The 22,818-nt window shown below is 38.9% G+C and overlaps 1 protein-coding gene across 6 annotated transcripts in view; it reads left to right on the top strand.

Annotated features, from left to right (window-relative positions):
* NUMB (NUMB endocytic adaptor protein) overlaps window positions 1–22,818 on the top strand; it is a 498,823-nt gene that overhangs the window by 201,617 nt on the left and 274,388 nt on the right. For all 6 annotated transcript variants that reach the window (XM_053697790.1, XM_053697791.1, XM_053697786.1 and 3 more), the window contains one exon: window positions 8,425–8,564. In XM_053697790.1, coding sequence (XP_053553765.1) covers window positions 8,439–8,564 — 126 coding nt within the window. In that variant the 5' untranslated portion in view covers window positions 8,425–8,438. The remainder of the gene's footprint in view (window positions 1–8,424; window positions 8,565–22,818) is intronic.

Genomic DNA, 22,818 nt, shown 5'->3' with positions numbered 1-22,818 from the left:
CAAGAGAACCAAATTTGATGATAAATGTAAATTGGAAAGTTCTTTAAAATTGCATGCCATATCTGAATCATGAAAGTTTAATTTTGACTAGACTGTCCCTTTAAGGCAAAATATGTTCCTTTTCTTTCATGTAATTAGCAAGAGTCCATGAGCTAGTGACGTATGGGATATACATTCCTACCAGGAGGGGCAAAGTTTCCCAAACATCAAAATGCCTATAAATACACCCCTCACCACACCCACAAATCAGTTTTACAAACTTTGCCTCCTATGGAGGTGGTGAAGTAAGTTTGTGCTAGATTCTACGTTGATATGCGCTCCGCAGCAGGTTGGAGCCCGGTTTTCCTCTCAGCGTGCAGTGAATGTCAGAGGGATGTGAGGAGAGTATTGCCTATTTGAATTCAATGATCTCCTTCTACGGGGTCTATTTCATAGGTTCTCTGTTATCGGTCGTAGAGATTAATCTCTTACCTCCCTTTTCAGATCGACAATATACTCTTATATATACCATTACCTCTACTGATTCTCGTTTCAGTACTGGTTTGGCCTTCTACTACTTGTAGATGAGTGTCCTGGGGTAAGTAAGTCTTATTTTCTGTGACACTCTAAGCTATGGTTGGGCACTTTTATATAAAGTTCTAAATATATGTGTTCAAACATTTATTTGCCTTGACTCAGGATGTTCAACGTTCCTTATTTCAGACAGTCAGTTTCATATTTGGGATAATGCATATGAATTAATCTATTTTTTTCTTACCTTTAAAATTTGACTTTTTCCCTGTGGGCTATTAGGCTCGCGGGGGCTGAAAATGCTTCTTTTTATTGCGTCATTCTTGGCGCTGACTTATTTGGCGCAAATTTTTTTTCTGTTTCCGGCGTCATACGTGTCGCTGGAAGTTGCGTCATTTTTTTTTACGTTTTTTTGCGCCAAAAGTGTCGGTGTTCCGGATGTGGCGTCATTTTTGGCGCCAAAAGCATTTAGGCGCCAAATAATGTGGGCGTCTTTTTTGGCGCTAAAAAATATGGGCGTCACTATTGTCTCCACATTATTTAAGTCTCATTATTTATTGCTTCTGGTTGCTAGAAGCTTGTTCACTGGCATTTTTTCCCATTCCTGAAACTGTCATTTAAGGAATTTGATCAATTTTGCTTTATATGTTGTTTTTTCTATTACATATTGCAAGATGTCTCCGTTTGTCCCTGAGTCAGAAGCCACTTCTGGAAAAATGCTTAACTGAGTTTCAGTTCTACCAAAGCTAAGTTCATTTATTTTAAATGTTATAAATGTTTATCTTTAGCTATGGTTTGTAATAAGTTATTATGATATACTTTTAAATGCAGATTCCATTAGTATTTATGCTTTATACATTTCTATTCTTAAGTACAAGAAATGTTTAGAAGATTTATAAGAAATATTTTTTCTGATTAAGGCTTTGTCTGACTTCGTGCCTTCTAATACAATTTTTAGGTCTTTTTCACTTCTTTTTTAATTATTGAAGTTTCAAATGACCAACAACATACTGATTTATCCTTCTCTGATGATGTTTTTTTCTCTTTCAGAAATTCTCTTCATCAGATATTGACACTAACATCTACTTTTTTATATAAATCTTTTATTATTAAAGTACATTTGTTCTTTGTTGAAGAGGTGTTGATTATTTTGGATATTAAGGTAACTAGTTCTTTAAAACTAGCTGACACTATTTCTGCCTTTTTTCTTCTGTGATTTCAGAGGTTTTCTTTCCAATTCCCCATACTAGGGAATGGAATAGGCTAAGAATTTTCTTTTATTTTTAAAAAACTATATTCTTTGTCAGCAGTTAAATTCAATTTGGAGGGTTCTTCAATTTATTGGAGCTATCTCTACTCCTACTAATTATGCTATTGTTTTTATAGCAAAATAGTATTTATTTTCCTTTATATAGTTATATCTTATTTATGGAAAATTATTTAGTTTCAGGTACTTTTCTTGGTCCTGTGATATTGCAATTGCTTCATTTTTTCTGTTTACTTTAAGATCAAGTATCAGATTATGATTTATTTTAGCATTGTTAAAGGGACAACATTTACTAGACTAGGTGCTGTTGCATTTGTCTTGTTGTTTTGCATTTTGCAAGTCCTCTGTTTTGACTGGTCCTTTAAACTGGACTATCATGCTAATGATTTCATTTGTGTCTTCATTTTATTGAATATATTCGCAAATGAGGGTTAATCTATGTCTTTAGCTATTTTAGCTAGAAGAATTTTGTGATTTAAAAAAATAAATAAAAAAAAATCCATATTTCTTTTGTTCTAAGATAATCAATTATAATTGGATTCAATTCTTAACTGTTACTATGGGCTTCAAGATTGAGTTCTAAGACTAAACTTTAAGCTTATACTAGTTTGGTTGTTCTTATTAAGGAACGAATTCCTGAGTTCTTTCCCAAGTAAAATGTTTATAATTGGGGTTCGAAATCAGCTCCCTAATATTGCAATGTACGTGCCGTATTCCAGCTTGGCTGGTAAGGGGCAGGTTAAGACTTCTTTGAAATTTATTTGGTTCTATTCTGTCCAAATTTCTTTGATTTTATTCCAGTAAGGCTAACACTTTCTTTCAGTGTGTTTCTGTCCTATATATTTTGGATACTGTTGAAGCATGGCTGGGTACCCATGGGGTTCAAGTGCTGCTCAGACCTGGAATCTTCTGGGGTATTTCTTCCAGTTCTTTTTCTAGGAACTGGGTTTTGGAGTTTTATTCAAACTATTCTGCCTTTTTATGGTCATTGATAGCATTATTTGTTTTAATTAGATACAATAAATGCATATTCTTCATTTTTCTGTTTTCATTCAGATTATTTCCTGTGGATGCGGAATCTCATATGTTTCACTTTCTCTTCAGGACATAGTTAGAGGATCTTTTTTTTTCCGAAAGCTCTTGATTTATCACGCAAGGGTCACCTTTTTTAGGTTTACAGATGGTTTATGTCACTATCTTTGTCTCTATCAGACAAGGGACAATTTGTATTGGGTTCCGTCTGTCGGTACCTTTAGTCTCTATTATTTCCTTCAGTTGCTATATATGCATAGAAGTTTTAACAGCATTGGATTCAATTCCCTTTGCTCATTTTCAATGGAAAGATCCTTTCCAGCTTTTTCTGAGTGTTGTTTCTTCAAGAACATGGTTGGAGGATCAATTAACCAAAAAATTTGTTGATTCCTCAGACAAGAGTAACCTTTTTTAGATTTCCGGATAGATTCAGTGTCCATGACTCTGTTTCTGTTGGATTAGAGACGTCTGAAATTGGTTTCAGCTTATCGAAACCTTCAGTCTCAATCATTCCCTTCGGTAGCCTTATGCATGGAAATTCTAGGTTCTTATGACTGCTGCATTGGACGTGTTCCCCTTTGCTTATTTTCACATGCAACCTCTTCAGCACTGTATGCTGAACCAGTGGTGCCGGGATTATACAAAGATATCTCATTTAATATCTTTAGAACCGATTGTTCGACACCCTCTGACGTGGTACAGACCACCATCGTTTAGTTCAGGGGGCTTCTTTTTTTTTCTTCGAACCTAGACTGTGATCTCAACAGATGCAAGTCTGACAGGTTGGGGAGCTGTATGGGGGTTTCTGACAGCACAAGGGGTTTGGGAAATCTCAGGAGGTGAGATTACCAATCAATATTTTGGAACTCCGTGCAATTTTCAGAGCTCTTCAGTCATGGCCTCTTCTAAAGAGAGAATCGTTCATTTGTTTTCAGACCGACAATGTCACAACTGTGGCATATATCAATCATCAAGGAGGGACTCACAGTCCTCTGGCTATGAAAGAAGTATCTCGAATACTGGTATGGGCGGAATCCAGCTCCTGTCTAACCTCTGCGGTTCATAATCCAGTTATAGACAATTGGGAAGCGGATTATCTCAGTCGCCAAACGTTATATCCGGGCGAATGGTCTCTTCTCCCAGAGGTATTTCTTCAGATTGTTCAAATGTGGGGACTTCCAGAAATAGATCTGATGGCTTCTCATCTACACAAGAAACTTCCCAGGTATCTGTCCAGATCCAGGGATCCTCAGGCGGAAGCAGTGGATGCATTGTCACTTCCTTGGAAGTATCATCCTGCCTATATCTTTCCGCCTCTAGTTCTTCTTCCAAGAGTAAATCTCCAAGATTCTGAAGGAATGCTCATTTGTTCTGCTGGTGGCTCCAGCATGGCCTCACAGGTTTTGGTATGCGGATCTTGTCCGCATGGCTTCTTGCCAACCGTGGACTCTTCCGTTAAGACCAGACCTTCTGTCACAAGGTCCTTTTTTACCATCAGGATCTCAAATCCTTAAATTTAAAGGTATGAAGATTGAACGCTTGATTCTTAGTCAAAGAGGTTTCTCTGACTCTTTGATTAATACTATGTTACAGGCTCGTAGATCTGTATCTAGGAAGATATATTATCGAGTCTGGAAGACTTACATTTCTTGGTGTCTTTCTCATCTTTTTTTCCTGGCATTCTTTTAGAATTCGAAGAATTTTACAGTTTCTTCAGGATGGTTTGGATAAAGGTTCTTTCTGTTCTTTTTCACAGAAGGATTGCTATTCTTCCTGATATTCATTGTTTTTATACAAGCTTTGGTTCGTATAAAACCTGTTTTTAAGTCAATTTCTCCTCCTTGGAGTTTGAATTTGGTTCTGGGGGCTCTTCAAGCTCCTCCGTTTGAACCTATGCATTCACTGGACATTAAATTACTTTCTTGGAAAGTTTTGTTTCTTTTGGCCATCTCTTCTGCTAGAAGAGTTTCTGAATTATCTGCTCTTTTCTTGTGAGTCTCCTTTTCTGATTTTTCATCAGGATAAGGCGGTGTTGCGAACTTCTTTTAAATTTTTACATAAGGTTGTGAATTCTAACATTAGTAGAGAAATTGTGGTTCCTTCATTATGTCCTAATCCTAAGAATTCTATGGAGAGATCTATTCATTCTTTGGATGTTGTTAGAGCTTTGAAATATTATGTTGAAGCTACTAAGAATTTCCGAAAGACTTCTAGTCTATTTGTTATCTTTTCCGGTTCTAGGAAAGGTCAGAAGGCCTCTGCCATTTCTTTGGCATCTTGGTTGAAATCTTTAATTCATCATGCTTATGTCGAGTCGGGTAAATCTCCGCCTCAAAGGATTACAGCTCATTCTACTAGGTCAGTTTCTACTTCCTGGGCGTTTAGGAATGAAGCTTCGATTGATCAGATTTGCAAAGCGGCAACTTGGTCTTCTTTGCATACTTTTACTAAATTCTACCATTTTGATGTGTATTCTTCTTCTGAAGCAGTTTTTGGTAGAAAAAATACTTCAGGCAGCTGTTTCAGTTTGATTCTTCTGCTTATAATTTCAGTTTTCTTCATTATAAGATTTAAACTTTATTTTGGGTGTGGATTATTTTTCAGCAGGAATTGGCTGTCTTTATTTTATCCCTCCCTCTCTAGTGACTCTTGCGTGGAAGATCCACATCTTGGGTAGTCATTATCCCATACGTCACTAGCTCATGGACTCTTGTTAATTACATGAAAGAAAACATAATTTATGTAAGAACTTACCTGATAAATTCATTTCTTTCATATTAGCATGAGTCCATGAGGCCCACCCTTTTTTTGTGGTGGTTATGATTTTTTTGTATAAAGCACAATTATTCCAATTCCTTGTTTTTTATGCTTTCGCACTTTTTTCTGATCACCCCACTTCTTGGCTATTCGTTAAACTGATTTGTGGGTGTGGTGAGGGGTGTATTTATAGGCATTTTGAGGTTTGGGAAACTTTGCCCCTCCTGGTAGGAATGTATATCCCATACGTCACTAGCTAATGGACTCTTGCTAATATGAAAGAAATAAATTTATCAGGTAAGTTCTTACATAAATTATGTTTTTTTTACATAGAGATGTTCATATGATATTTTCTAGTCAGCTTTTTACAGCTTTTCTACATCCCTTTCAAGAGATTCAAAATCATAATTAATTGTATTTTTTATGGCCATTCTGCCTAGCGGTTTCCAGTAGTGGGAGGTAGTGTAGTGCTTCCACAAACTCAAAAACGTAAATCCACTTAAAATGCAATGTATTTTTTTTTTCTTCAAAATTATTTTTATTGAGATATCATAGGTCAGAGTTACATGACAAGTAAATGCAACTCATTTTATTTAGGAGGTTGCATTAGTGGCTGAGCAAGAAGTGCTAATGTTAGGTTCCAGAATACTAAACAGTTATGGTGACTGTATTTTCATAAAGATGTAAACACAAGGGTTGACAATTTTAGTTAGCATTTGGGACCCACCAGGAATAAGGAGCCACAAAAAACCTCATAATACTCATTAAAATGTTTTGCTTTAAGTAATTTTGTTTAAAGTAAAAATAATACATTATAAACTATGACCCATTTCTTTTGGTACATTTTCTGTTGCTCACTTTCACTAAAGCGACATTGTAATGTAAAATTTTCTTCCCTTTAATGTGTTTTCCCAATAATGCATATTACTTGCTGGAGTGTATCAAATGGTTTAGCTTTTTATTTTGTCTCTTGAAATAGCTGTGTCTCCTATTAAAAGACCACGTACTGAAAATATGAACATAACTGCAGGACCGGCCGGGGGGGGGGGGGGGGGGAGGGTCCCCCTGCGCTGGTGCCAAATAAACACATTACTTTTTTTGCCATGAATTTTGGGATGTGGGGATTGGGCGGAGTTGGGGGTGGAGATGGGGCGGGGAGACGGGTGATCCTGCCTCGGGCCCCGCAATGGCTAGGGCCGGCCCTGCATAATTGTATGTGCTGCTGAAAAGCTATGTACAGTGCAGAGAGCAGCATAAATTAAGCTCCCAGTGATTTTGTTTTTATATGAAATTGCTGGTTTTGCTAATTTAAACCCCCAGCTATAATTGGCATTTCAATAGCTAATTAGGCTTTGTCTAATGAGAGAGGTAAAACCAGCAGCTCTTCTTTTCTTGCAGGCTCAGACCATTTAAATGGACACTGCATTGAAAAAAATGTGCTTCAATGAGGAAAACCGCTATTTAAAATATAAAAATAAACCTATAAATTCACAATTTGCTGTACATTTAATACTCTGCAGCAGGTATAACAAGTCATTTGAAACACACGGACAGAAGACAAATCTTACAGTACAGTCTTTCTTCAATTGGTCTTCTCATCCAAGACTTTCACTAGCAAGATCCTTAGCTCTGCTTTGATCTATTGACACTAGTCTAGGTCGCCTGATTTCTCAACTTGTAATCTTGCCCCCAGTTTCTCCATTACTGGTGTGTGGCCTAATTATAATTCCCAGCCCTTTATTTTAGTCACTGGTATGCAATAGCGATACTGATGGTATGATTCCAGCTTTGCCCTTCTTTCCATTGGCCACCTTTAGGTTTCTCCTATATATTTTTTTCTATTTTTGTTTTGCCAGGAAATCCCCATTTTCCATCCCATATTTTTCTTTCTGTCCTTGTTCAACAGTAGTCTTCTTATCAGGGTAATACCAGGCATGCTGTGTCTTCATCATTTCCTGCACCCAGTGTACCCATTTTCACCTTCTTTTATGAGAATTAATAAAACTGTTTAAAGGGGCAGTCAACACCAGAATATTTGTTGTTTAAAAAGATAGATAATCTCTTTATTACCTATTCCCCAGTTTTGCATAACCAACACAGTTATAATACACATTTTACCTCTGTAATTACCTTTTATCTAAGCCTCTGCAGACTGCCCCCTTATTTCAGTTTGTTTGACAAACTTGGATTTTAGCCAATCAGTGCTCACTCCTTGGTAAATCCACGTGCGTGAGCTCAATGTTAGCTATATGAAACACATGAACTAACGCCCTTTAGTGGTGAAAAACTGTCCAAATGCATTCAGATTAGAGGCGGCCTTCAAGGTCTAAGAAATTAGCATATGATCCACCTAGGTTTAGCTTTTAACTAAGAATACAAAGAGAACAAAGCAAAATTGATGATAAAAGTAAATTGGAAAATTTAAAATTACATGCTCTATCTGAATCATGAAAGTTTTTGTTTTTTTACTTGACTGTCCCTTTAAACCTTTCCCTTATGAGGTGCATTTTTTTTTTCCTTTGGCCTTGTTTCTCAAATCATTTGCATTATCTTACCATGTGCTGTCATGATGACAGGCTTTTTATAACTGAAATAAAACTTTGTTTTCATGCAAGTAGACAACATGTCAAGACTTTATCTTCCTGCTGTATGTAGGAGGAGGAGAAGTCTCAGATTTAAAAGTTTATTTGAAGTTTATGCCTTTCTGATAGCTTGATATTAATTCAAATTTTATTAACTCGCCCCCTGCTTCATGCGGTGTCACTGAAAACATCTGCTAATCATTCTTCAAACATATAAAGTGGTACATTTACAGGATTTATAGCTTATGTCCTCCCTTTTTTCTCTTTTCTTTACAGATTGAGTGCTCAAAATGAACAAACTGCGCCAAAGTTTTCGGCGTAAGAAAGATATATATGTTCCTGAGGCAAGCCGGCCGCACCAGTGGCAGACTGATGAAGAGTCTGTTAGGAATGGGAAGTGTAGTTTTCAAGTCAAGGTAATAGTCAGATATTTTCCCTTCTATTTCTTGTGTGTGTGTAAAGTTTTGTAAGGGAAATTCAATGTCAAAAAACCATAATAATTTAAATATTACATCCTCTAATTTGTTTGAAAACTAGCGACCTTGCACTACTGTATGTTTTTGAACTCTGCAAAGAAGTTAAACACATAGTAGAAGTACCGCTCGGACCAGCAGAGCACTGCAGTTCCTGGGCAGTAACTGAAATAACAAGAGAAAAACTGGTGGAAATTTCAATAAGTAACCCTAGTGGACAAAATAAAAACTTCCCACCAGGGCGGTGCTGGATGCAAGGAAATATAATACAAAAAAATGAGAGACAGAAAAGAAGCATCCCATAAGCACTCAGAGGTAGAAAAAACAAAACAAATTACAAAGTCCCCAAAATATAACATATAATACACTTTATATACATAAAACCTTTATTAGTGAAAAGTTAAAAACCTAGGTAAAAGCATTTAAAATGGGGGGGGGGGTATTATAAATGAAAATACTGGTGAGTCCAGGGCCCAGCAAAAAAGAAAAAAATCAATATATAATAGCTATCACAGGAAAAGCACAAAAGGGGTAACTATCCCCATTACAATGTGTGGCACAAAACACAAAAGTCCCTTACATAAAAATATCTGTGACTATTAAATACTCCACTCTGGAGCCAGAAAGGGGTGGCAATCTGCTAACACTTTTGTGACACCCCACCACAATTATTTAAAAAGGACTGGGTGTCCCAGTGCTACTATCCCTGAAAACAGTAAAAAAAAAAAATCACAAGTTATCACAATAAAAAAAAAATAAAAAAAAAATCAATTAACTGGCCCAAGGGCACTGGACTCATCAGGAAAGCCTGACGTACGTTTCGCATACAGCTTTACCTGAGCAGTAACTGCCACTAATCCAATCATTAGCAAGAGCTGAGTTTTGTGGTAATCACTGGCATTATAGAGGTAAATGCAGCCCTTTTGAAATGGTAAACTTCCTTATATATATGTTGAAAATCGTTTTTATTAAACTTTTTTCCAAGAAGTATAATACAAAGATCCATAAAAGGCATAACCAGAAAGACAGTTGCTTGGATAATTAGGCTTTTCTAAAGTATAATTTATTATTAAGACGAAAGGAGGCATCTCTGGTTAGTAAGCCACTGCTATAGGGAAAGTCCTGTAAAGATTTCCTTATATTTAAAAGGGTTGCTTGTCCCTATGAAGTGAGGTGTTCAATGTCTGACACAGAGCATTTTGTTTTTGCACATTTACATCAATTTAAGTGTCACATTGCAAAAGGTGTGTATATACAATAAGGTCTTTATATGCTCCTGCTACAACATGCACAACATATATCTACCATTTGTTGTAATAGATTTATACACACAATGTATACTGTGCATTTTAAAATGTATATCAGCAATTAAGTGCTACATTGCAGACGACTTGCATTAAAAATAAATGTTTTTATATAATTTAATACGCTCCCTGGGAGTATCTGTCAAGCTTGAAGGTGGTTTAACCCCTTAACGACCAGCACCGTACACAGTGTCCTCATGATTCCATGCCTGTCAGTGAGGTGCCTTCATTGATGAGATACATACTGCTTTTAGGGGTATCTGTAAAGAGGTAAACAAACAAAGGATCTCATAGGTGTGTAATAAGTAAGGTGCCCGGGCCTGGCAGAATATGCACTCTCTGGCAAGCTTGAATTTCGAGTATTTTTTCTAATACCCGTCACATTTGAACATCTTGCTGACAGTTTCCCCCTCTGTCTCGCTGTCAACATATGGATCCAGGAAATCAGAAATCCGGATTTTCCAGCTCCTTCAGCAACAGTTAAAAGATGTCAAACCATAAAAGTATATATAAAGGTTAAAATTATCTCTACCAAGCAGTAAGTCCATCTATACCAGCAACAATACAGTAGCAAGAAACAAGGGGTGGAGGCGGCGCCAAAAGAGGCGATCTAGCACTTTGAAAAAAAAAAATTTTTTAAAAACCTGGGTAGGTATCGAATCTAAATAGTCTAATAATAACTATATCTGTTATACATATCCCCAATAAATCAGAATGAATACAATTAGACCTTATGATTAAAATAATTCAATATGTATTTCTCTAGACTAACCCAAACCACTTTTTATCAGATTTTGAACTTCTTAGGAAATTCTTAAAAAATTCTTAAAAAAATGCAAGGTGCTGCAGGTTTCAATATCAAATAACAAATTTTATTACACAAAATCCTGATAATTCTAGAAAAATTCGGAATATTCAAATAAGTATAAAATCACTTAAATACTGTGACACCGGTGTCCATTAATCTAAAAAATGAAAAATAAAAAAATAATAAATGAGAATTTCAAATTACTAATGTCCTTAAAAGACTTTCGAGCAAACTTTAAACAAATAAATGTAACGCTCTAATCAGGTTCTAGAACAGTTTCCAACCACTATGTATAGCTGTTAGCAAAAAACCAGTATTTGGAACTCTGTGCATTAATACTCAATGTAGACTGTGAAAAAAAGCCTTAAATAAAGCTATTGTGTTGTTATAAAAACAACCAGACTGGTTAACAATTGCGGTAACTTCTTATGGCAGTAACACAGTTCTTTATATATAAAAGCGCTATTGGGAGTCTGTTTGCAGCAATGTTAGTTTGATCATATAAGTGCTGTTTTATAACATTCTTCCGTGAGGGCTTTTAGAATCTCCTAGGTGGCAATGGCTGTAATAGCTTCCACAGGTGCAAACCAGTGCTTCAGCACCTCAACGGCAATCAGTGAGTCTTTTGAAAATACATTCAGAGTACCTTTAATAAGTGCTGGTAGTCTTCTCTTGGTATCCTTAGTGTGCACACTAGTAGAAGAAACGGTTGATCTGTACTCCTACCGTATAGCCAGGTCCTCCAAGTCTTACTGGCGTGACGGTTCTGGGAGTGAATGTGAATGTGTCTCTGTAGTCTTTTTCCTTTCTGCAGGGCTGGATAATAGACAAGTCTACGCGTTTCAGCTCACCAGGGAGCCTTTGTCAAGATCTTGACAAAGGCTCCCTGGTGAGCTGAAACGCGTAGACTTGTCTATTATCCAGCCCTGCAGAAAGGAAAAAGACTACAGAGACACATTCACATTCACTCCCAGAACCGTCACGCCAGTAAGACTTGGAGGACCTGGCTATACGGTAGGAGTACAGATCAACCGTTTCTTCTACTAGTGTGCACACTAAGGATACCAAGAGAAGACTACCAGCACTTATTAAAGGTACTCTGAATGTATTTTCAAAAGACTCACTGATTGCCGTTGAGGTGCTGAAGCACTGGTTTGCACCTGTGGAAGCTATTACAGCCATTGCCACCTAGGAGATTCTAAAAGCCCTCACGGAAGAATGTTATAAAACAGCACTTATATGATCAAACTAACATTGCTGCAAACAGACTCCCAATAGCGCTTTTATATATAAAGAACTGTGTTACTGCCATAAGAAGTTACCGCAATTGTTAACCAGTCTGGTTGTTTTTATAACAACACAATAGCTTTATTTAAGGCTTTTTTTCACAGTCTACATTGAGTATTAATGCACAGAGTTCCAAATACTGGTTTTTTGCTAACAGCTATACATAGTGGTTGGAAACTGTTCTAGAACCTGATTAGAGCGTTACATTTATTTGTTTAAAGTTTGCTCGAAAGTCTTTTAAGGACATTAGTAATTTTAAATTCTCATTTATTATTTTTTTATTTTTCATTTTTTAGATTAATGGACACCGGTGTCACAGTATTTAAGTGATTTTATACTTATTTGAATATTCCGAATTTTTCTAGAATTATCAGGATTTTGTGTAATAAAATTTGTTATTTGATATTGAAACCTGCAGCACCTTGCATTTTTTTAAGAATTTTTTAAGAATTTCCTAAGAAGTTCAAAATCTGATAAAAAGTGGTTTGGGTTAGTCTAGAGAAATACATATTGAATTATTTTAATCATAAGGTCTAATTGTATTCATTCTGATTTATTGGGGATATGTATAACAGATATAGTTATTATTAGACTATTTAGATTCGATACCTACCCAGGTTTTTAAAAATTTTTTTTTTTTCAAAGTGCTAGATCGCCTCTTTTGGCGCCGCCTCCACCCCTTGTTTCTTTTAAATCTTTTTAAATCAATTGCACAATTGTGAGAGGTGCAATTAGGAGGTAGGCAAGTCTGGTTATTCTACCATTGGTCTACACTAACCTTGAAAGTAGCTTGAACAATACAGTAGCAGTCAACAGTTACTATATATGCAATTACTGTGACAACCAGAAAGTGGAGCCTTGATACTAGCATGCTAGTAGGCTCATTGGGCAATACCAAAACAATTGCCCCATGGCCATGTAATCACTATTAACAAACAATGGCTTGTAATATTTCACTGATGATCACTGTGATTGGCTAGCAATAGCTTATCTTGGCCCCTCCCCTTCTCTCTCTCTAAATGTGTCCAATTATTAAGTGTTATTTTTTGAAAATAATAAATTGTAAACGTGCATTCAGATGTTTTGTAGATTTGTTTTTTCTTTCATGTAATTGGCAAGAGTCCATGAGCTAGTGATGTATGGGATATACATTCCTACCAGGAGGGGCAAAGTTTCCCAAACCTCAAAATGCCTATAAATACACCCCTCACCACACCCAAAATTCAGTTTTACAAACTTTGCCTCCCATGGAGGTGGTGAAGTAAGTTTGTGCTAGATTTCTACATTGATATGCGCTTCGCAGCAGGCTGAAGCCCAGTTTTCCTCTCAGAGTGCAGTGAATGTCAGAGGGATGTGAAGAGAGTATTGCCTATTTGAATACCATGGTCTTCCTCTAGGGGATCTATTTCATAGGTTCTCTGTTATCGTTAGTAGAGATTTCTTCTCCTACCTCCCTTTTCAGATCGCTGATATACTCTTATATACCATTACCTCTACTGATTCTCGTTTCAGTACTGGTTTAGCGATCTACTATATGTAGATGAGTGTCTTAGGGTGAGTAAATCTTATTTCTATTCATGACACTCTAAGCTATAGTTGGGCACTTTATATGTAAAGTTCTAAATATATGTGTTAAACTTATATTTGCCATGATTCAGGATAATTAGTATTCCTTCTTTCAGACTGTCAGTTTAATTTTTTGGGGAAAATGCATATGAATTATATTTTTGCTTACCTTAAAAATTTCAATTTTCAATTGAATTTTTTTCTAAATTGCGGGCTGTTAGGCTTTCGGGTGCAGAAAATGCCTCAATTTATTGCGTCATTCTTGGTGCGAGACTTTTTTGGCGCAAAAATTTTGTCATTTCCGGCGTCATAGTTGACGCCGTAAGTTTTCACTTGATTGCTTCATTTTTTGACGTGTGTGTTGCGGACGTTTTTGGCGCCAAAAAATATGGGCGTCATTCTTGGCGCCAGTTTTTTTCACATTATTTCAGTCTCACTTTTTAGCTGCTTCTGGTTTCTAGAGGCTTGTTTTGTTTTGCATTTTTTCCTATTCCTGAAACTGCCATTTAAGGAATTTGATAATTTTGCTTTATATGTTGTTTTTTCTATTACATATTGCAAGATGTCACTACCTGACCCTGGATCAGAATCTACTTCTGGAAAGATGCTGCCTGATGTCGGTTCTACCAAAGCCAAGTGCATTTGTTGTAAACTTTTGGTAACTGTTCCTCCGGCTGTAGTTTGTCTTAGTTGTCATGATAAACTATCAAACGCAGATAATATTTCCATTAGTAATAATCCATTACCTGTTGTTGTTCCTTCAACATCTAATGTTCAGGATGTTCCTGTTAATGTAAAAGAATGTGTTTCTAATTCTATTCGGAAGGCTCTGTCTGTAATTCCTCCTTCTAGTAAACGTAAGAGGTCTTTTAAAACTTCACATATTTCAGATGAATTTTTAAATGACCGCCATCATTCTGACTTATCTATTTCTGATGAAGATCTATCTGGTTCAGAAGATTCTGCCTCAGATATTGACACTGATAAATCTTCATATTTGTTTAAGATGGAGTTTATTCGTTCTTTACTTAAAGAAGTGTTGATTGCATTAGATATGGAGGAGTCTAGTCCTCTTGATATTAAAACTAATAAGCATTTAAATTCAGTTTTTAAACCTCATGTAGTTATTCCAGAAGTTTTTCCAGTTCCTGATGCTATTTCAGAAGTAATTTCTAGGGAATGGAATAGTCTGGGTACTTCATTTACTCCTTCTCCAAGGTTTAAGAAATTGTACCCTTTGCCATCTGATAGATTAGAGTTTTGGGGAAAAATCCCCAAAGTTGATGGGGCTATCTCTACTCTTGCTAAACGTTCTACTATTCCTATGGCAGATAGTACTTCTTTTAAGGATCCTTTAGATAGGAAGCTTGAATCCTTTCTAAGGAAGGCTTATTTATGTTCAGACCTGCTATTTCTTTGGCTGATGTTGCTGCAGCTTCCACTTTCTGGTTGTAGGCTTTAGCGCAACAAGTGTCAGACCATAATGCTTATAGCATTATTAAACTTTTTCGACATGCTAATAACTTTGTTTGTGATGCCATTTTCGATATCATTAGAATTGATGTCAGGTATATGTCTTTAGCTATTTTAGCTAGAAGAGCTTTATGGCTTAAATCTTGGAATGCAGATATGACTTCTAAGTCAACGTTGCTTTCTCTTTCTTTCCAAGGTAATAAATTATTTGGTTCTCAGTTAGAAGGGAGCCTTTTTGCCTCAGGACAAAAAATCTAAAGGTAAACATAGGGCTGCTAATCGTTTTCGTTCCTTTCGTCAGAATAAGGAACAAAAGCCTGACCCTTCCCCTAAAGGAACAGTTTCCGTAATCTGGAATAAATCCAAGCTTTTTAGAAAGTCAAAACCAGCTCCCAAATCCACATGAAGGTGCGGCCCTCATTCCAGCACAGCTGGTAGGGGACAGGTTACGATTTTTCAAAGATGTTTGGATCAATTAGATTCAAAGTCTTTGGATTCAGAACATTGTTTCACAAGGGTACAGAATAGGTTTCAAGGTAAGACCGCCTGTGAGAAGATTTTTTCTCTCACGCTTTCCAGTAAACCCAGTAAAGGCTCAGGCGTTTCTGAAATGTGTTTCAGACCTGGAGTCGGCTGGGGTAATTGTGCCAGTTCCAGTTCTGGAACGGGGTCTGGGGTTTTACTCAAATCTGTTCATTGTACCAAAGAAGGAGAATTCCTTCAGACCAGTTCTGGATCTAAAAATATTGAATCGTTATGTAAGGATACCAACATTCAAAATGGTGACTATAAGGACTATTCTGCCTTTTGTTCAGCAAGAGCATTATTTGTCTACAATAGACTTACAGGATGCATATCTTCATATTCCTATCCATCCAGATCACTATCAGTTTCTGAGATTCTCTTTTCTAGACAAGCATTATCAGTTTGTTGCTCTTCCGTTTGGCCTAGCAACAGCTCCAAGGATCTTTTCAAAGGTTCTCGGTGCCCTTCTCTCTGTAATCAGAGAACAGGGTATTGCAGTATTTCCATATTTGGACGATATCTTGGTACTTGCTCAGTCTTTACATTCTGCAGAATCTCATACGAATCAACTTATGTTGTTTCTTCAAAGACATGGTTGGAGGATCAATTTACCAAAGAGTTCCTTGATTCCTCAGACAAGGGTAACCTTTTTGGGTTTCCAAATAGATTCAGTGTCCATGACTTTGTCTCTAACAGAAAAGAGACGTCTGAAATTAGTTTCAGCTTGTCGAAACCTTCAGTCTCAATCATTCCCTTCGGTAGCTTTGTGCATGGAAATTCTAGGTCTCATGACTGCTGCATCGGACACGATCCCTTTTGCTCGTTTTCACATGAGACCTCTCCAGCTTTGTATGCTGAACCAGTGGTGCAGGGATTATACAAAGATATCACAATTAATATCCTTAAATCCCAATGTTCGATCTTCTCTGACTTGGTGGTTGGATCACCATCGTTTAATTCAAGGGGCCTCTTTTGTTCGTCCAACCTGGACTGTGATCTCAACAGATGCGAGTCTTTCAGGTTGGGGAGCTGTATGGGGATCTCTGACAGTGCAGGGGGTTTGGGAAACTCAGGAGGCGAGATTACCAATCAACATTTTGGAACTCCGTGCGATTTTCAGAGCTCTTCAGTTCTGGCCTCTTCTGAAGAGAGACTCGTTTATTTGTTTTCAGACAGACAATGTCACAACCGTGGCATATGTCAATCATCAAGGGGGGACTCACAGTCCTCAGGCTATGAAAGAAGTATCTTGGATACTTGTATGGGCGGAATCCAGCTCCTGTCTAATTTCTGCGGTTCACATACCAAGTATAGACAATTGGGAAGCGGATTATCTCAGTCGCCAGACGTTACATCAGGGCGAATGGTCTCTTCACCCAGAGGTATTTCTTCAGATTGTTCAAATCTGGGGACTTCCAGAAATAGATCTGATGGCCTCTCATCTAAACAAGAAACATCCCAGCTATCTGTCCAGATCCAGGGATCCTCAGGCGGAAGCGGTGGACGCGTTGTCACTTCCTTGGAATTTTCAACCTGCTTATATCTTTCCGCCCCTAGTTCTTCTTCCAAAAGTGATTTCCAAAATCCTAATGGAGCGTTCGTTTGTACTGCTGGTGGCTCCAGCATGGCCACACAGGTTTTGATATGCGGATCTTGTTTGGATGGCCAGTTGCCAACCTTGGACACTTCCGGTAAGGCCAGACCTTCTCTCTCAAGGCCCATTTTTCCATCAGCATCTCAAATCATTAAATTTGAAGGTATGGAGATTGAACGCTTAATACTTAGTCATAGAAGTTTCTCTGATTCAGTGATTAATACTATGTTACAGGCTCGTAAATCTGTGTCTAGAAAGATCTATTACCGAGTTTGGAAGACTTACATTTCTTGGTGTTCTTCACATAAATTCTCTTGGCATTCTTTTAGAATTCCTAGAATTTTACAGTTTCTTCAGGATGGTTTGGAAAAAGGTTTGTCTGCAAGTTCCTTGAAAGGACAAATCTCTGCTCTTTCTGTACTTTTTCACAGAAAGATTGCTAATCATCCTGATGTTCATTGTTTTGTACAGGCTTTGGTTCGTATTAAGCTTGTCATTAAGTCAATTTCTCCTCCTTGGAGTCTTAACAGCTCCACAAGCAATGAGCGTTGACGAGTTTCGCTGCCTGCTTTTTTCTCTCAAGTCCATGGCAGAAGTGACGCTACTATCTGTCACTTGAAGGGCCGTGTTCCTGGTCCACGGGGTAGATTCCGGTAAGATCGTTTCATTTTACTTTCATCATGGATGTATTGTAATTACAACTGTTTATCCGAGAGGGGCTACAAGCTTTCGAGGATAACTTTAACATAGGGTCTCAGTGAGGCTCCTTTTTGTATCTAGGAATCAAGGGTTAATATCTCCTGAAGGGTGTTATTGAACAGGAGGGTTTATAATCATGTTTATGTGATTCTGTCTGATTCTGTCTGCTACTGTGTAGTGTTGCTCCGGCTCATGGCTATTTTGGAACATAACGGCCTATGTCTAGTGACGCAGCCTTTATGATCGGGCGCGCTTTTGCATGGACTGCACGGTTTACATTGTTACCCCATTTCCGCTTTCCTGACCGTGTGGTGACGGAGAATTCCTGGTCCACTGGTGTCTGGTTCTCTGGAGGTGGTGAGTGCACCAGCCATTGGGGGTTTAAGGTGCTGTTTAGATTTTCTTATTGGTCCATTTTTTATTTAGTGTCCCAGTTATGGAGGATTCTGATTTTTTTTTTTTTTTTGAGACGGATGTCTCTCATTCAGACTCTACTTTTTGCGAAGAATATGAATTGGCCCGGTGATACATGCCCATCAGTTATGTTCTGAATGCCGTTCTTGAGTGCTCTGTTCCTCTGGATCGGGAATCAGGTGCCCACTGAGCCATCCGTCTCTGGGGATTCTATTTCTCAAGAGATGAGTTCCCTACCACCACCTCTTACTACACATGCAGGTAACCCAGACACTACTTATCCTTCTAGGGAGTGTGGCCTGTTCCCACCGGAGGTTACGACACAGTTCCGCATGGCCATATCTTTGGCACTGAGGCATCTGCACATCCCGGTAGTTTGCTTACGATATTGTCCATGTTCCATAAACCGGGGCTGGTGAGGCGTGGGATCGTCTGGTCCAGTTCAGCCCTCCAAGGGAGCAACTTCCCCTGAGGCCTCAGGGGGTCAACCTTCGGGGCTGGTGTCTTCTTTTTTCCCCGGCGGAGGTATGTTGCGCCTTTCGTTATAGACTGGTGTGCCTTCGTGTTCTATGAAGGCACGTTTTTGGCTTTGCTGGAGGAAACCACTCTTAATGGGTCTGGGGATTCTCAGTCTTAATCTTCAACTTGGTTGCATGCATAGACATAAGGGGATGAAGTAATCTTCTTATAGTCTTTATTTGTGTATCCTTTTGCAGTTCTGATCTTGGAAGTCTCTGACCCCTGTTAGGCTGGTCCTACGGGTTTCCTTATCTTTTATTTTCATCCGGTGAGGATGATTTTTATTTGGTCTGATGTTTCCTTCGGGAACTTTCTTCTCTGGAATTGATCCTCGTGATTTTGTGGTCGCACTGTTTACAAAAGTCTGTCTGACTGTTCTTTATCCCTCCATCTCGGGGGGAGACTCTCTATGTGGCCTTGACAGTGCTGGGGCCCTTGGTTTTAGTCTGGTCCTGACTGGGTACAAATCGTTCTGTCTTTGAGGCCTAGTTTAGACACGTGGCGCCTTTTTATGTCCGGTGAGGGCGGCTTGTGATCACAATATGATTTGTGTTTTTTACTTTATTTTCTTTTTTTTAAGCTTCAGTTGGCATCCTGAGAGGACTTGAGGGTCCGTGGTTGCTTAGGGTCATGGGGTCAGTCCTCATTCGCCTTTCATGCTAGTGGGCCGGGACTCTGTTGAGATCCGGGGCGATATGCTCAGTCGTTTCCGATTTTTTTTTTTTCCAGGAACTAGAGTGTTCCTTCCCGTTGTGGGTTGGAGGCTTGGAGGATTTAGGTCCTTCATACCGCCGTTCTTACGGTTTTGCCTTTCATGGTCTCTTTGTAAGTCTCCTTTTAGGACTTGTTCCTTTTAGAGGTTCTCTTCCTTTGGGTCGAGACTTTCTGGACTTCGTCCGGTTTTTCTGGCGGCTTTGTCTCCATTTAAGGGCGATAGGAGGTGTGGTTCTCTGAAACGTTAATCTGAAAGGATTATGGAGACTAGCCTTTCTTTCTACTCTCTCTTTCAGTTGACTCTGTTCTCGGTCTCATTTCCCTTGTGTTGCCCTTGGGACCTTTTGGGCTCTAGAGAAATTGTGTGACTTTGTCGCGGCCTAGCATCTTGTGGGGGGGGGGGGGTTGACCTCCTGATAAAGGTGTTCTGTTCCTTTTGGGCTGGGTATTACGAGTGAGTCCTGTACCAGTTCACCGGGTTTTCCATTTCTCATCCCCTGTGAGTCTGATTGCTTCAGACGGGGTATCTTGTGTTCCCTGGGGGTGTCGTTCGTTCTAGGACGATTCTGGGTCCAGGGTTCTTGTCTTGGATCCTTCTTGGATGTCTGGAGACTTATGATCCTGTGGACTGGTTACCTTCGGGTACTGGTTATAAACTATAAGGCCTGACTTGTCCTTCGGACAGACTGTGCTCCTCTTCATGGGAAGGTTTTTCTCTGTTGGGTCAACAGTGGTGTCTTGAGGATTTTTTCATTTGGTCCGTGTTTTGATCATACTATGGCTTTATGTCTTGTGGACATGTACGCTGTTCTTATCTGTGCCCTTTTTGAGGGGATAGTTTGTCTTCCTTATGAGCTGGGGTTTCCTCTCTCTGGAGGGTCTTTGTCCTGCCCTGTGTGTAGGAGGTTAGATCAGGTGGTTTATTTCTGTAAGAGGCAGCATCTGCTGCTCCGTGGGCTCTGTTCCACCTGTTGGAATTTGATCTCTACGTAGAGACTCTATAAGAGAGCTATGACAGATCTTCCTATAGATTGATTGTACTTTTTTCTGTTTCAGGTCCCAGGGGGTTCTCCTTGGGAGTGCCTTTTTTTTGGAGGAGCGGATTGGGCTGGCACTCAAGCTCTGTTGGGGTGGATGAGTCCCCCCTTTTTTCTTTCCATTCCCTGGGGGCTTGTGGTTGAGGTCTTTCTGCACCCCTTGTCTATCAGTCATGTCTGTCGCTTGGGCTGGCCCGGTGTTGGAGCAGGATCTGAGATCTGTTGCTCTGCTAGATTCATCCTCGGAGCATTCAATGAACAGTAAGCCTCTTAAGGTTTCTCCTTTCTCCATGTTCAAGGCTTGTGGGAAGGACTCTGGCGGCTCTTAGCCTGCGATGTTATCCACTGGTTAGTGGATACTTAGCAATCTGAATGATCCTATCTTCAGCTGCTTTCTGCTTGCCCTGCAAGTATTTAAGTTTCAGAGTCATATTTACATGACTGCAGCGTGCAGTGTTTTTGCTTTAGGTGTTTTTTCTCGGACATATCTGAGCTTGCTGCACGAGTTTTCGTTTCTGAATATTTCGGTATTCTGAGCTACCTTTTTGCAACTTGGGGACTTTCGTCTTCAGTTGCTTTTTAGAGTGCGGTTGCACTGTTAGGGGAAGATCCTCTCTGTTTCAGACTCCCAGCCTTATCCCGTAGTTTCTGTATTTCTGGGGTCTGGACGTTGACTTCCCCTGTTTCTTTGAGACTGGTGGGTCTCTGTCGGTCTTGAGTTCCTTATGCTAGCCGGACACTGTAGCAAACAGAGGGTTACAAGTTTGATCCCCGACGAGGTCTACTCAGCCTTCCTACTTTTGAGGTTGATAAGATGAGCAGCGCCTTGAGTCTTCTCTTCTTTGTGAAAGAATACGGTAGCTTGTTCCCTTACTTTTTACTTTAGTAAGGGGTGTGTTTTTGCATTGTGTCCTCTATAGCTGTGGACTCTTTCCATTTATGAAGAAAAACTTACATTATGCTTACCTGATAAGTTTCTTTTCTTCAGATGGAAAGAGTCCACAGCTCCCGCCCGTATTTTTCTGTGGGGCGTCTGTTATTTTTGTTCTTCTGGCACCTTTTCACCCTGATATTTCTTCTACTGTTCCTTGTTCCCTCGGCAGAATGACTGGGGGATGAGGGAAGTGCGGGGAGGTATTTAAAGGGACAGTCAAGTCCACAAAAAAAAATCATGATTTAAATAGGGAATAATCAAACAATTTTCCAATTACTTTGATCACCAATTTTACTTTGTTCTCTTGGTATTCTTAGTTGAAAGCTAATTCTAGGAGGTTCATATGCTAATTTCTCTTGTTAAGTGTATCCAGTCCACGGATCATCCATTACTTGTGGGATATTCTCCTTCCCTACAGGAAGTTGCAAGAGGATCACCCACAGCAGAGCTGCTATATAGCTCCTCCCCTCACTGCCATATCCAGTCATTCTCTTGCAACTCTCAACAAAGATGGACGTAGTAAGAGGAGAGTGGTGTATTATAGTTAGTTTTTTCACTTCAATCAAAAGTTTGTTATTTTTAAATGGTACCGGAGTGTACTGTTTCATCTCAGGCAGCATTAGAAGAAGAATCTGCCTGTGATTTCTATGATCTTAGCAGAAGTAACTAAGATCCACTGCCGTTCTCACATATTCTGAGGAGTGAGGTAACTTCAGAGGGGGAATGGCGTGCAGGTTTTCCTGCAATAAGGTATGTGCAGTTAACATATTTCTAGGGATGGAATTTGCTAGAAAAATGCTGCTGATACCGGATTAATGTAAGTTAAGCCTTAAATGCAGTGACTGGTATCAGGCTTATTAACAGAGATACATACTCTTATAAAGGTGTAATATAAAACGTTTGCTGGCATGTTAATCGTTTTTATATATGTTTGGTGACAAAACTTATTGGGGCCTAGTTTTTTTCCACATGGCTGGCTTGATTTTTGCCTAGAAACTGTTTCCTGAGGCTTTCCACTGTTGCAATATGAGTGGGAAGGGCCTATTTTAGTGCTTTTCTGTGCAGATAGAATTACAGACTGAGACACTCAGCTTCCTTCTGCATGATACAGAACATCTCTGAAGGGCTCAAAAGGCTTCAAAGTCGTGTTTGAGGAGGGTAACAACCACAGTAGACTGTGGCAGTTGTTGTGACTGTGTTTAAAAAACGTTTTTTGTCATTTATTATTCCGTTTTTGGTATTAAGGGGTTAATCATCCATTTGCAAGTGGGTGCAATGCTCTGCTGACTTGTTACATACACTGTAAAAATTTCGTTAGTGTAA

Source organism: Bombina bombina, chromosome 1, assembly GCF_027579735.1.
Source record: "Bombina bombina isolate aBomBom1 chromosome 1, aBomBom1.pri, whole genome shotgun sequence".
In the NCBI taxonomy this organism is placed as follows: domain Eukaryota; kingdom Metazoa; phylum Chordata; class Amphibia; order Anura; family Bombinatoridae; genus Bombina; species Bombina bombina.
The sequence above is the reverse complement of the archived record's forward strand: the minus strand, read 5'-3'. Positions and strand labels throughout refer to the sequence as shown.